At 41.9% G+C, this 15579-nt stretch overlaps 1 protein-coding gene across 1 annotated transcript in view; it reads right to left on the reverse strand.

Moving 5' to 3' along the window:
* Positions 1-240: 240 nt before the first annotated feature.
* The window catches only part of LOC307234543 (aldehyde dehydrogenase family 3 member A2-like), a 20416-nt gene continuing 5077 nt past the window's right edge, over positions 241-15579 (reverse strand). The window contains exons 7-13 of the mRNA XM_080006302.1: positions 15534-15579; positions 15265-15382; positions 14961-15102; positions 13587-13753; positions 13329-13428; positions 2013-2270; positions 241-1089 (exon numbers count right to left, since the gene is read on the reverse strand). The exon at positions 15534-15579 is cut by the window's right edge and continues 163 nt beyond it. Coding sequence (XP_079862428.1) covers positions 1049-1089; positions 2013-2270; positions 13329-13428; positions 13587-13753; positions 14961-15102; positions 15265-15382; positions 15534-15579 — 872 coding nt within the window. The 3' untranslated portion in view covers positions 241-1048. The remainder of the gene's footprint in view (positions 1090-2012; positions 2271-13328; positions 13429-13586; positions 13754-14960; positions 15103-15264; positions 15383-15533) is intronic.

Here is a 15579-nt window from a genome sequence, read left to right on the forward strand (position 1 = left end):
GTGCGTGGAAATTCTAAAATACTCAGACCTGAGTGCCTGTCTGGCACCAACAACCATGCCAAGTTCAAAGTCACTTAAATCCCCGTTCTTCCCCATTCTGATGCTGGGTTTGAACTTCAGCAAGTCATCCTCACCATGTCTACATGCCTAAATGCAATGAGTTGCTGCCATGTGATTGGCTGATTAGCTAATTGTGTTAACAAGCAATTTAACAGGTATACTGGATAAAGTGGCCTGTGAGTGTACACACACACACACACACACACACACACACACACACACACACACACACACACACACACACACACACACACACACACACACACACACACACACACACACACACACTGTTATCTAGTCTTTCTTGACACCTACAGAAATCATTACATTACAGAGATCATTGTTTCAGTGTGTCCTCCCCCATACATATAAAAAAAATATTTGATAAAATCAACTAAGTTAAAAGAGGCACATAAGCTATATTCAACACCTATCCATTGGGTACAGAGGTTTGAAATGACAGACAGGGGAGTGGAGTATAGAGCGTTATGCCAAAATCTTTATCTGGCAATAAACAGCAATAAAACTCCTTGGCACACACACCTCTTACTGAATCATCCACCCATGTTCTTGATAGATAGACCACCAAATATCGTTATCTTCTTGGTTATATGTGTATATAGTTCTTGATCATTCTCATCCAGCATTTCACTGGGAAGGTTCAGACATATGTTTTCATTGTGTGATTAGAATCTGATTTCACATGTTAAAAAAACATGTAAAAATAATAAATCCAACATTAGCATATATTATAAAAATCATATTGGCAGCGTATCACCATTTACACAGCTTAATATTACTGATGAACTTACACAGCTGGGATGCTATTATTATGACTTAAAAAAAATACTATTAAACATATATCTACATACGCCGTTCACATATATGGGGTTTAAGAGGTCATGTTGCATAATGTCCGAGCTTATCTAAGTGCAATAGCCGGCAGTGTGGCAGGGTCTGGCCATGGTCTGAAGGAGTGTTCGCCCATTCACTGGCGGCTTCCACCCGTCTGCCTCACCGCAAGAACCTCTGCAAGGAACACAGTGCACAAAACAGAAGATGAGACTATATGAATGTCTAAACATTTAATGCAATAAGAAAAGGAAAAAAAACGGATCCCCTTAGAACAGTGGAGACGTCAGCACAAAGGTAAATCATTGAGCAGAACAAAAGGCCTATTTAGCAGAGAGAAGCGAAGCATGCTGGGTAATTAAAGGCTAGTGGGGGCAGACCACACAGCGTTATATGATTAGCTTTCCTTGACAACAATGCACATTGTCCGTAGGGGGACAAAGCCTTTCTTGTTGGAAAGCACAAGCCTGTAGTGTGGACTGCAGAGGGGGTTGCCTTCATATCTAGATATCTTGGGGGAAAATTATTATTCTTTTTAAACATTTAAAACTGTCGTGCACAATTACATTATCACCCCCGTTACAAAATATGATTTTAAACATAACTTAATTTACAGCAATATGGAAGTTGAAAAATGTAAATAGATTAAACATGATGAAGTATTAGTTCTTTCCCGCCTTTGGATCAGTTGTAATCTTGTGCCTTGGAGACAAACAGTGACACCTTATGGGTGTCTTATTGGTGCATTTAATGATTATGAATTATTTACTAGTGGATTTCTGAATTATTAATATTATCAGATAACTACAGGTGGCTGGAGACGGATGGAGACGGAGAGATGGATGTGGAATGGAGACGAAGATTTAATATCCACTACAAAATGCATCAATTACAGGATAGTTTTGCCCATTTTCAACTCAGGCCTTATTAAAATGTTGGTTCCCATAATTTTTAACTGTTCATAGCACAAAAAGATAAAATGTTAAATCTACTTTTTTTTAAATATTGTTATTGTTAATCAAATATACAAAAATGACACATGAGCGAGGTTGTGCTAACAGTTATAAATGACGGGAACCAATATTTGAATAGCATCTTACCCTGGGAAAGTTCCTTTACCTGAACCACGAAGGCAGTCAGGGCGGCAAACATGGCCAGCATGGCCATGCGGCGCAGCCTTCCCACGTTGACCTGCTTGAGCAGGAAGAAGCGTGCCCAGCCCAGCTTCTTGGCGGTGTGCGGTGGGTAGCGCATGGTGTTCACCCCCTCCATGTTCAGCTTCTTGATCAGGCAGCCACGCATGTGGCTGAGCTGGTCGAAGCTGTGCTGCCCATGGTAGCGGCCCATTCCGCTGTTACCTGATAAAAAAGGGATTTGTTGATCTGTTGGCTTAAATTCACAACAGAAGGCAACAACAGGACTTTTCATGTCTACTGAAACATCTAGTGTCCAAAGAATGAGGCCCCCCGTAGACCAGAGCTCTGAAACCATAACAGATACTGTAAAGAAAGAGAGGGGAATGAAGCATCCCAGGCCAACGAGGAGAAGCCACAGGGAAAGTGCCTCTTTGAGGAAAGTTACAAGGGTCACGATGCAAGGCCAACAGCTACCACCATCGGCAGGCGCCCACATGGGGTTGCGCCCAGGCACCCAGATAAGGGAAGGGAGAAGAGGGTGAGATCCAGAGGCTTATATCGTGACAATGTTCGCCTGCACTACAGTTACTACAAGTATAGGAATCAGGGAAAGAATGGAAGACCTGCCCCTGAACAGAAGGACAATGATCTGAGAAGAAGCACCATATAAAAACAAGAGAAGCTGGAGCCCAGCAAACCCAGAACCAAGAATAGAGGTGAGTGACATGGGAAGAGAAACATGGGACATGAGAACAACCCTGCACCAAGAGGGAATCGATAAGGTGGAGAAAGCGCTAGAAGACGGAGACCGTCATGAATAGGGGTGTAATGGTATACCATTTTATACCGCAGTATCAACCAATGACAGTTCTGCAACGTAAGCCTTTCCCTGTAATACTGCCCAAAGTGTAAATTTGTTGCAAAATTGAAGATGTAAACTTCAATTCACCATCACCTTATGTCGCTGTGCTGCGACCAAATGTTGTAATAATCCATCCAATAACATAATTTCCCCAAACTCAGTGTTCTGCCACCTTTGTTTACACTTGTTCCCTTGCGCTTGCAAGTAACGTAAAGCACTGTGTCGTAAAATATTGGCGTGAAGTATTTTTGCTGTTACATCCCTAATCCTGAAACCCCTTTCAGTATAGAAGAACGTGAAGAAATGAAACCTAAAACCTAAAACCTGGAGATACTGTTTCTCTATTTCAGTGATAATGATTTATGAGAAATGTAGCTTTATAGGGAAAGGCCTGCTCGTGAGAAGACGTTGTGCTACAGGACGAAACCCTGCTGAAATAGCAGTTCTGCAAAGGAAAAGGGGAAGTACGGCGGAAATACAACAGATTTTAACAGACTGAAAGTACCTGAAACAGAAAACACTAAATGAGCAAGATTCTGAGAAATTAGAAACATGTGATTCATTGTGTAACCATATAATAAAAACGATGAGGTACAAGACAGGGGTGCCATCTATCCGTTTTTATTTGATTTAGCCATTGAGCCTCTCGCAATAGCTTTACGTTCTGATCAAATTCTCGGATGAGGAAGGAACCACCCACAAGGTATCACTCTACGCAAATGATATACTCCTCTATATTTCGAACCCAGACACTTCCTTACCTCACTTACTAGAGGTACTCAGAGAATTCAGGAAGTTCTCAGGTTAAAAATTTAATCAGACAAAAAGCTTACCTATCCCAGGCAGAGAGAGAGCAAAATTTGACCAGTTTCAATTTAAAGTGTAACTCAAGGGCTTCACATATCTGGGTGTACGTGTAACCCGTACATTTACAACACTCTTTAAATACAACTTTACCCCATTACTAGTGTAGCAAGGACAGCCTTTTGCTTGTAATTACAAATATCAAAGTAAGAGGCCCCTCGCAGACATTCAAGATCTTCGGCTTGAATTCTGATTTCTCAAGATAAGGAGGAGGAGTAAGAACGCCGCTTTATTGCTATTGAGCCTCCAACAAACAAGGCTCTTGTGTTGGGAACTGTTGGATCTGCATATTTTGTTCACACCTGCAATGTAAAAATGTCAGAGATAACACTCTCCAGCCAGGAACTGGATCCCCCACCTCCTGGGATGAAGATGGTTGAACATTATAAATGGGACCCATAGGGGGTCTGTTATAATGGTGTAACGGTACGTAGATGATCCATGGTCCGTATGGGTCGCCCACCACGGTTTCGGCACGCATGTGAACAGTAAATCAATTGCAAAATTTAACCATCATAGCGAAATACAGTTTTACTGCCGGTGTTACTTTTTAAAGTAATAATTCCCTAATTAGATAATAAGGCACATTTTTTTCATGGGACTGTACTTCACTCAAGTGGCAGAAGATAATAAGTTATTTTCATGCATCTGTACACTGTGGGGCTTTTGTGGCTGCTAAACAGGCGCAAATAACAGAAAAAGCAAGTGTCTAATTGACAAAGCACCGGAAAAAGGTAAAATGCACCACTAACTGTGCTGCCACGCAAATAGCTTCTCGATGCGCCGGTGCCATTTGGGTGTAATTCAATTAGGTATTATTCATACATTTTGTGCAACATTTTCCCCTTTCTATGAAAATGAGCCTCGTTGCAAATAGCGACGCAGGTAGTGACGCCATTACCGTCTATAGAGACCTGGCGGTAATTGCCCGAGACCAAAAAAAGGGATTTAAAAAAAATACAGGAGAGCACGATCGTCTTCAGAGAGTTGGTGCAACTGAAGCGTATTTACTATAAGTGGTGTCACACCCAGACTTTCCAGTGATCTGTAAGCAATATCGTGACAATGTTGGCCTGCACTACAGTTACTACAAGTATAGGAACAGGGAAAGAATGGAAGACCTGCCCCTGAACAGAAGGACACCAATCTGAGAAGAAGTATCATAAAAACAAGAGAAGCAGGAGCCCAGCGAACCCAGAACCAAGAATAGAGGTGAGTGACATGGGAAGAGAAACATGGGACATGAGAACAACCCTGCACCAAGAGGGAATCGATAAGGTGGAGAAAGCACTAGAAGACGGAGAACGTCATGAATAGGGGTGTAATGGTATACCATTTTATACCGCAGTATCAACCAATGACAGTTCTGCACTGTAAGCCTTTCCCTGTTATACTGCCCACGGTATAAATTTGTTGCAAAATTGAAGATGTAAACTTCAATTCACCATCACCTTATGTCGTTGCTGTGCTGCGACCAAATGTTGTAATAATCCATCCAATAACATAATTTCCCCAAGCGCAGTGTTCTGCCACCTTTGTTTACACTTGTTCCCTTGCGCTCGCAAGTAACGTAAAGCACTGTGTCGCAAAATATTGGCGTAAAGTAGTTCTGCTGCTGATTTATTTATTCTTATTTTGCCTCGCCTGTGAATTTGACAAGCCCGACAAGCAACTTCCCGCATCAGAGGCTTTACCATGTATTTGTCTTTTTTTATACCGTACGACGGGATTGTGAAATTTTATACTGTTACATCCCTAATCCTGAAACCCGTTTCAGTATAGAAGAACGTGAAGAAATAAAACCTAAAACCTGCAGATATTTCAGTGATTTAACAATTTATAAGAAATGTAACTTAATAGGGAAAGGCCTGCTCATGAGTAAACGTGCTACAGGACGAAACCCTGCTGAAATAGCAGTTCTGGAAAGGAAAAGGGGAAGTACGGCTGAAAGACAACAGATTTCAACAGACTGAGAGTACCTGAAACAGAAAACACTGAATGAGCAAGATTCTGAGAAATTAGAAAAATGTGATTTATTGTGTAACCATATAATAAAAAGCATGAGGTACAAGAGAAGGGTGCCATCTATCTGTTTTTATTTGATTTAGCCATTGAGCCTCTAGCAATAGCTTTAAGCTCTGATCAAATTCTCGGAGTGATGAGGAAGGAAACCACCAACAAGGTATCACTCTACGCAGATGATAGACTCCTCAATATTTCGAACCCAGACACTTCCATACCTCCCTGACTAGAGGTACTCAGAGAATTCAGGTAGTTCTCAGGTTAAAAATATAATCAGACAAAAAGCTTACCTACCCCAGGCAGAGAGAGAGCAAAATTTGACCAGTTTCAGTTTAAAGTGTAACTAAAGGGCTTCACATATCTGGGTGTACGTGTAACCCGTACATTTACAACACTCCTTAAATACAACTTTACCCCATTACTAGTGTAGCAAGGACAGCCCTTTGCTTGTAATTACAAAAATCAAAGTAAGAGGCCCCTCGCAGACATTTCAGGTCTGCGGATTGAATTCTGATTTCTCAAGATAAGGAGGAGGAGTAAGAACGCTGCTTTATTGCTATTGAGCCTCCAACAAACAAGGCTCTTGTGTTGGGAACGGTTGGATCTGCATATTTTGTTCACACCTGCAATGTAAAAATGTCAGAGATAACACTCTCCAGCCAGGAACTGGATCCCCCACCTCCTGGGAGGAAGATGGTTGAACATTATAAATGGGACCCATAGGGGGTCTGTTATGGTGTAACGGTACGTAGATGATCCATGGTGTGTATGGGTCGCCCACCACGGTTCGGCACGCATGTGAACAGCAGATCAATTGCAAAATTTAACCATCATAGCAAAATACAGTTTTACTGCCGCTGTTACTTTTTAAAGTAATAATTCCCTAATTAGATATTAAGGCACATTTTTTTGATTTTTTTTTGACTTTCCAGTGATATGTAAGTAATATTTTGACATTATCATTATAATTATAATTTCTGTGTTAGGCCCACGGCCTCCCAGCACAACTGGAGGCCGCTCTTGACACATCCGCGGCTCCTCCCTTAAGCCAATTTCACACACCTGGGATCAATTACCTTCATCACCCACACAGTATTTATTCTCCAGCTCCCCAGTCACTCATTGCCAGACCATCAACTAGCTTACCGAAGTTATGGCGACTGGCCAGTTCCTAGTTCCAAGTTTCTAGTGCCAAACTCTTTGTTCCTAGTTGATGTCTCCTTGTTTCGTCTTGCCCTAACCTGTTTGTCTTCTCGACCAAGCCTGTCCGTCACTCTCCATCCAGCCCGGCTCCCCATCCCTATAGACTGGATCCCTCCGGCCATCTCAACGGTGTTGTCTAATAAACATCCTTTGTCTGCCTCCCATCTCTGTGTCATGTGTTTGGGTCCCTCCTAGCTCCGGTTGTAACATTCTGTCACGGCATCCCAAGGTACCGGAACAGGTCCGTAGTGGGTTTATTTATTGTTTTTAACCTATGCTGTCAGCATGCTGGGCATACAACAGAGTATTTGTATGCCATTGCATTTAGGACAGAGTTAGTGTGCAAGTGGAGTTTAAGTTCTCAACCTGCAATGCAACTCATTATTAATTCTTTAATCAATAACTGCTGCAATAACTCCTGTAGTGTCATTCTACAGGACACTCCTCCAGTGTGTCCTGTAGAATGACAAGAGCACAGTTTCTGGTTGTGGAGAGCCACCACTAACCCCCCTCTTTGGAGAACTATTTATCATGTTTGGGTCTATAAACAACTGATCACTACGGCGAGACATAGAAACAAACAACATTTACACAAAAACATGAACATTGGACGACAACATGTATTGAAAAACAGTGAATTAGGTCCAGGAAAACTGGAACTACAACTGGTCACGTGGCCTCTTCCTGTCATTATTATGGCAGTACATGAGGGCGGAGAGGAATGGAACCAGGAGGGTGCTGGGGTGTGGTTGTGTGCAAGATGTCCACCGGTGAGTGTACATGACTTTTCCCTATTGGTACTGGTGTAGAAGGTCAGTAATATGTCGCGGCGCCTCCAAGCAGCGGAAGGGGCCCCGAAGCCACCCCGAACTCTGCAGCCACACCCTACAGCCGCAGGAAAGCCCCGGTTACCCTGCCCCGCGGCTACAGAAGACCCCCGAGAAGCCAGAGGGCCGTGGAGCAACCCCCACACCCAGCCCAGAGGAGAATGACCCAGTCCCAGGGAGCACGAGGAGACCCCGCACCCCAGGGGCGCACAATCCGTAGTGGTTTTCAAAACACTCCAAAAGCAACTTGTTGAAACTTTTAATAATTTATTGTACAAATAAGGCGTTACAAACATTGACAGAAACGATTCCATAATTCTTATTACACTCAAAAGATATAAAAATAACATGCATGATTTCCATCATTTTCAAGACGCAGTGCCCCTGCGCAGTATTACGACCAAAAATGTGGCACAGGTGCTGTTTCAGGTTGTCTTCCTTTGTCACTCACACTTCGGGTACTTTACAAATTACTGGGGGTCCGCTCAAATCAGACCTGTGTTTACCATGCCCAGACAGCTGGTGGAGCGCTTTAAAGGGGACCTATGCAAAACTCAGCTCTACTGATTCGCCCGATCCTGGACCAAGAAGTACAGTAACTTAGGTTTAGTTCTTCCCTGCAGTAGGGAAGTCTCTCATAGTCGAAGTGTACCTATGATGAAAATTACAGGCCTCTCTCATCTTTTTAAGTGGGAGAACTTGCACAAATGGTGGCTGACTAAATACTTTTTTGCCCCACTGTATATAGCACATATGCACGGATGTTTTGGACTCTCACCGTTTTCCAGCGAGCCTGTGATTTTGCCTTTGGCCCACGAGTCACCATTTTGTTTAAAGACTGCAATAAATACACAGCAAGCAGCGCTGTCTTGCATCCGCCTGCCTCCCCTTGCTCATTCCCAGGCACTGGGCCAGAACATGCGTTCACAGTTGGAATTCAGAAGACGTCCTGAAATGAGCCAGTTAACTCAAGGGAGTCATTCAAATTAGAACCACCAACAAAAGTCGTAACAAAGTTTTAAATAAGGCCTTGCCTCGAGGCATGGACTCCACAAGACCTCTGAAGATGTCCTGTAGTATCTGGCACCACCCTTAGCAGCAGATCGTTTAAGTCCTGTAAATTGCGAGGTGGGACCCCATGGATCGGGCTTGTTGTTCCAACACATCCCAGAGGCTCGATCGGATTGAGATCTGGGGAATTTTGAGGCCAAGTCCACACCTTGAACTCTTTGTCATGTCCCTCAAACCATTCCTGAAGAACTTGTGTGGCAGGGCGCATTATCCTGCAGAAAGAGACCACTGCCATCAAGGAAAACCGTTGCCATGAAGAGGTGTACTCGGTCTGCAACAATGTTTAGGGAGGTGGAACGTGTCAAAGCAACATCAACATGAATGCCAGGACCCAAGGTTTCCCAGTAGAACATTGCCCAGAGCATCACGCTGCCTCAGCTGGCTTGCCTTCTTCCCATAGTGCATCCTGCTGCCATCTCTTCGCCAGGTAAACGACGCACACACACCTAGCCATCCACATGATGTTAAACAACAGTGATTCATCTGACCAAGCCAACTCCTTCCTTCACTGGGCTATGGAGAAAGCCCAGTTCTGATGCCCATTGTAGGCACTTTTGGCAGTGGACAGGGGTCAGCATGGGCCCTCTGACCAGACTGCAGAGCCCCATACACAGAAAGCTGCGATGCATTGTGTGTTGATACCTTTCTATCATAGTCAGCATGAACTTTTTCATTAAATTTGTGCTACAGTCGCTCTTCTGTTGCATAGGACCAGAGGCTAGCCTTCGCTCCTCACACGCATCAATGAGCCTTGGGCGCTCATGACCCTGTCACAGTTCACCGGTTGTCCTTCCTTGGACCACTTTTGGTAGGTACTAACTACTACATACCAGGAACACCCCACAAGACCTTTTGTTTTGGAGATGCTTTGACCCAGATCCAGATAGCCATCACAATTTGGCGCTTGTTTAAGTCGCTCAGATCCTTACGCTAGCCCATTTTTCCTGCTTCCAACACATCAACTTAAAGAACGTACTGTTGACTTTCTGCCTAATAAATCCCACCCCTTGACAGGTACCATTGGAATGAGATGAGCAATGTTATTCACTCCACCTTTCAGTGGTTTTAAAGTTGTGGTTGATTGGTGTAAATACAACGAAACCTGGAAGCCATGCTCAAATGGCATTGGCTCACAGAACCCAGAACTTGTGCTCAAACCCCATTGGCTCACAGAACATGGGGGCCCTCAGGAGGGTGGCTCCTTCCACAAAAAAACAGCCCGTTTTGGAGGGTTATAGATAGAGGCATGTTACAAAGGCTAGAATGTAGGGCTGTACCCGACCCTGACTTTCTGATTTCGCAATCAGAAAATCAATTAGCATGAGTTTCAGTGACGATTTTGACCACATTATCATAGTCAAATGTAACATTGTCACGGGAACATATTTTTGAGCATTCAAAAATCAATAAAAGTGTAATCACCGGGTGCGTTGCATTACATTTCACTGCATATATGTATGAAAGTATGTATATGTATGTGACGAATAAACCTCTTGAATCTTGAATATATATATATATATATATATATATATATATATATATATATATATATATATGTATATAATTATTGTAAGTATTATTTTTGCGTAGTTTCAGCTGGCATTTTGTACCTGCCTATTTAAACCAAGAATTGTGTGGTTGGTACACAAAATGCGTGCAGGTTGGCAGGTCTGCCATCCCCACACATACAGGAGGAGGGGCCCTTATCGTGACATGCTGTCCATCTGCTCTGGGGCTTGTTCCACCTCGCCCATTTGCTACAATAAAGGAAAAGGGGAAGGAACACAGAAGGGCCGTCTGAAGATGCCCTGGAGCCACAAGCGGGTCAACACAGGCTGCCCCAGCACCAACCCTCTCCCGACTGGCAGCAGCAGCACCCAGGGTGTCCAGCGGAGGACCCGGGTCAGAAGCAGCCAAGTTAGCAGAGTAAGCTAACCCTAACCATTTATTTGCTCTAAAATTCTTATTTTTGTTTGATATTTAAGAAGTTTTATTTTTATATATTGGAACAAATCTGATTTCATAAATCTGATGGTCAATCGTGTCAAAGGCTTTCAAGTGGTCTAATAGTACCATGACACAGAATTTGCCCAAATCAATCTCTTACCTTATATAATCAGATATAAATAATAAACATGTATCTGTTGAGTGTGACTCTTTAAAACCAGATTGCATTTCATACAACAAATCAGTTTGAAAATGTAGCTGTTAATTTGCTCATGTATTATTTTCTCCAAGACTTTCTATACAACTCCCAAAATGCAAACTGGTCAATAATTTCCCTCTTCCAGTTTGCTCCATTTCTTATACAAAGGAATAACTCTAGCATGTTTTAAATCCTTTGAGACACTACCAGACTCAATGGAGAGATTAAAAGCATGAGTGAGATATGGTGCAATATGTTCAGCAGCACCTTTCAGAAATCTGGCAGGCATTACATCTAGCCCAGTAGCTTTAGAACATTTACTGTAAGATCTTTCAATAGCTTTAACATCTTGTCCTGTGGAACCATAGAAAGGCAAAAATAGTCCACTACAGCTTCAAGTTGTGAATAGTATTGAAACGTTGATTTTTCATCAAACATCCTAAGATTGCCTGGTAGCCTATCTAATGGTTGTTTGGCTGCAGATGTGAAAAAACTATTAAACTTATCTGCAACCTTGGATCAATCAGAGGAAAGCTCACATTAATGTTAAGAGATATTATTTGCCTTAGTCTTGAACCTTTTGCTGTCCCCATTTTATTTCAGAGACTGCCAAAGTTTCTTTGGGTTACTTTTGTGCTCAGTTATTTTATCACAGAAAGGGAGTCAAGAGGAGGGATCTTGTAATGTGTAACCCCTTGTCACAGATCAGTCATGTACTGTGCAAACCACAAGACTTCAAGATTCCCCCTCACAAGACAGAAAGTTGTGTAGTGTGAACAGTACAGCGATCTGATGACTTTGAAAGTCGTGTAGTGTGCCCATGGCATTAGTTTACCTACTCAAGTGGGCAATTGAATAAGTTGTTGCAAATCTAAAGCATGACAAAAAACTTTTTAAAACGTTGAATATCCCATGATCTGCATTTGAAACAGCCGTGTTGAAGTCACTAATCATTACAACCTCAACCTTGTCAAAATCCTTGCAGGAGTTAAATTATTCTTTCAACAGTTGATAGAAGTTACTTTGTTCAGGGAGTCTATAGAAAGCATCAATTAAAAAAGGCTTGCTTTTAGTTAAAAGTACATCAAACCACACAGATTCAATAAGCTCATGATTGAGATCCAATCTGTAATTAAAACAAATATCAGCCCTTATACCACATACGTACCCACATTACAAATCCCACTGTAAAATTGTATTAGAATCTGGCATCAAATCAGAAGACATTTCAAACTCAAACTAGTCTCCCCACTGATATTCAACTAACTTTTTTTTTATCATCACAAATAGACTCAGCGTTTAAGATATGGCGCAAAAATCGTCGTGTATTTCTCTGACTTGTTTATTGATAATACATTTACTACAGTTGACCACATATGTAACGACAATAATATCCCCAGATCACACTTCTTTAAATTTTGCCAAGGCACATTTTCCATCATTCCCTCACACTCCCTCAGTAGACTGTATAGGGATGCAAACACATGTATGGTGAGAAAAGGTCTAAAATATAGTTATGGTGGTAGCAGACGGTTTTTCGTGTTCCTATGAATGCATTAGATGGTGTCCGCATCTGTACTAACGTAATATCAGAGAACGAGCCCACTAGTTAATCGATTGCGGATGACGTTGTTCCCTTGGACGGATAAAAAATTTTAATTAAATGGGTAAAAATATATATAGGTAAAATGGGTGCTCTTATTGGTTCTTTTTTAAAAACATATAATAAAAACACTGAAACTAATTAACAGCAGAATTAACACTGCTTTATTTTCTGAGCATTTCACATGGAGAGGGGGCAATCGTGACGCAATCTGCGCCCTCATCTCCTTGTGTGTGTGTGAGAGGCAGAGGGAGCCGGCCCTGCTGCTCTCGTGCATATCTCCATATCTCCGGCGATAGAGCAGGAGAGAGAGAGAGACGGGAGAGATGTCTCTCCTGGTAATAGCGAAAATGCTTCTTAAGACAAATATCTTATTCTTATTGCAAGTTAGAAATCGTTTTTCTAACCCCCCCGCCGTTCATCCGATTCGACTGACATAATTCTGAGTCGGGTACAGCCCTAATATAAAGTTGTTTCAACATAATTTTAAATCCTGTATTTCAATGATATTATCATTTTGGTAGTCTAAGTCATGACAGAATCATTATATACGGTTCAGTTGATTGAGCTTAGTCAGACTGGATTTCTGCCAGAATGAAATGCAACTAGTGGTCACCGGGACAACACAAAAAAACCCCACAAAATACTAACTGTTCAAATACTAACTGATTGAAACACTCACCCACTCCTCCAAAAGGCAGAGCACTGATAGTGAAGTGGACCAGACAGTCGTTGGCCAGCAAGGCCCCACTGGAAGTCTCCGCTATCACCCTTCTGATCAGCTACCGGCCAGAAAACAGCAACAGACACAATTGCGCAGTTGGAACAACAACCTCACAGGTGCAAGTAAAGTGTCAGAATTTTGAAAATATCTACATGCAAAAAAAACCATAAAAACAATCCACATCGCAGCCACTCGACTTCGAGGGACGCGGCTCACCTTGTTGTCAGGGGAGAAGACATAGAGCACCAGCGGCTTCTCCCGCTCGTTGATGAATTGGATAGCCTCGTCCACTCCGCTCACTGTGATGATGGGCAGCACCGGCCCGAAGATCTCCTCCTGCATCACCTTGGACTCCCCCGTCACATCCTTCAAGACGGTGGGGGCTGAGGGAATATGGAAAGAGCAATCTGTCTTATCTCCAACTGTCTTCCAGTTGTGTTGTGTACGTAATGCAGGGTACACGATGTGGTAGTCTAACTTAACTAATTTATTGCTTTGAATAGCCTATTTTGTTATCAAATAATTATTCTACAACTTATTTTAATTTAAAAAATGGATAAAAAAAACAACTTGTTATCAGAAGCACACAGTTTAATACCATCAAATTTCTATCAAACTTTTAAAATACAATTTAACAAGTTTGCTATTTTTCCAACCCAGGCTTTAGTAAACATTTCAGCCTTAAAAAATGCTCAATCTTCTGATACAAAAAAGGAAAACTGGCATTATCCTCACACGTCTTTATTATTTAACATGTTTTGAATAACAGTAACATCATATTTTATTTATTACTACTCAATTGTGATTCCAATTGCCGCAGTACATCCAAAGCGGAACGTTGGAAACAGTATGTTGCCAGTAGGAAGCAGAGCATCTTCTTGTTTCTAGTCTCTTACATTAGCACGAAAGTAAAGAAGTGTCATTTTGACCAAACTACCATTTTTTTGTATGACATAAAGCATGTCTGAATATATTGTGAGCTTTCCATTTTTTTATGACTTAAACATTGTCCCCAGTGGACAGCATTGGGTTGAAGGCTGGGTTGAAAAAAAGCAAACCTATCCTTTTAAGGTCTTCATTTTAGCTGAGCTAATTAAAAACTCATTAAATAACAATTATTATTGTTCAACATAATTCTTTAACACAGCAACTCATTCAGATATGGTGATACCCATGAAAATCAAGGACAATTCATGCTGATTGAAGTTATTTCTCATTGGGCCTGTGTTCAAACTGCACTTTGACCAAAATACAGTATTAAAAAGGACCTGGCCAGTGTTTATTACATAATTCGATGTTAAATCAATGGTGCCTTTGCCTTTTCAATTAACAATTAACAAACATACATTAGGGCACAATCAAGTAACTTTGTCAAACATATTTGGTAACATCTTTGTCTTACAACTTTCTAGGTTCAGAACCATATCCTTCCACTTAAAATAAATAAAAAGGGTAAATAGAGAGTACATTAGAAAATCGATAAACATGAGTATCATCTTGAGAATAGTCACGATAACGTAAAATATGTGTTTGATACAAGTTTGATTTGACACCAGCTGGGCCGTTCAAACATGTAGTGACACCGCACACCTATGTAGCATTGGAATTCATCGCTGTCTCCACCGACGGCGATCAAGCTCCCCTCCATGAGAGACATAACCCTCTTAAAGTGGCGCTTGTTCACAATACGTCCGTAGTCCTCAAACGTCTTTGGATCATCTGTATAGAATTCCTGGCAAACGTAAAGAGTACGCATCATGGGTCGAGGATCCCCACTTCAGTGGGCAGATAGACCGTTTATGAATAAATCTATGGTTCTATTCAAGATGCTTTGGTTACAAGGGCCCGAGGTACAGTAATACTTGCAGTTGGTGCAATTTTGTTGGAAGCTGACCTTGATGCTATTCCTGATTTCTTCCACCACTCGGCTCTGAACGCTGGGCTCACACAGGATGTAGTCTGGGGCGATGCATGTCTGACCGCAATTGACAAACTTTCCCCATGTGATACGGCTGAGAAAAATACACATTGCTCATTCATCGATAGTAAAAATCGGACTAATTTCCCGGCATTCTATATATTAGGTCACCTTTACCCGCCCACCCAAGAGTTCTAATATTATACTTTTTTAATCAATGCTTTACGAGCCACAGCATCTCTCACCGACATGCGACAGCAAGGTCGCAGTTCCGGTCGATGTAGCAGGGGC

This window comes from Zeus faber, assembly GCF_960531495.2.
Source record: "Zeus faber genome assembly, chromosome: 9".
NCBI lineage: Eukaryota > Metazoa > Chordata > Actinopteri > Zeiformes > Zeidae > Zeus > Zeus faber.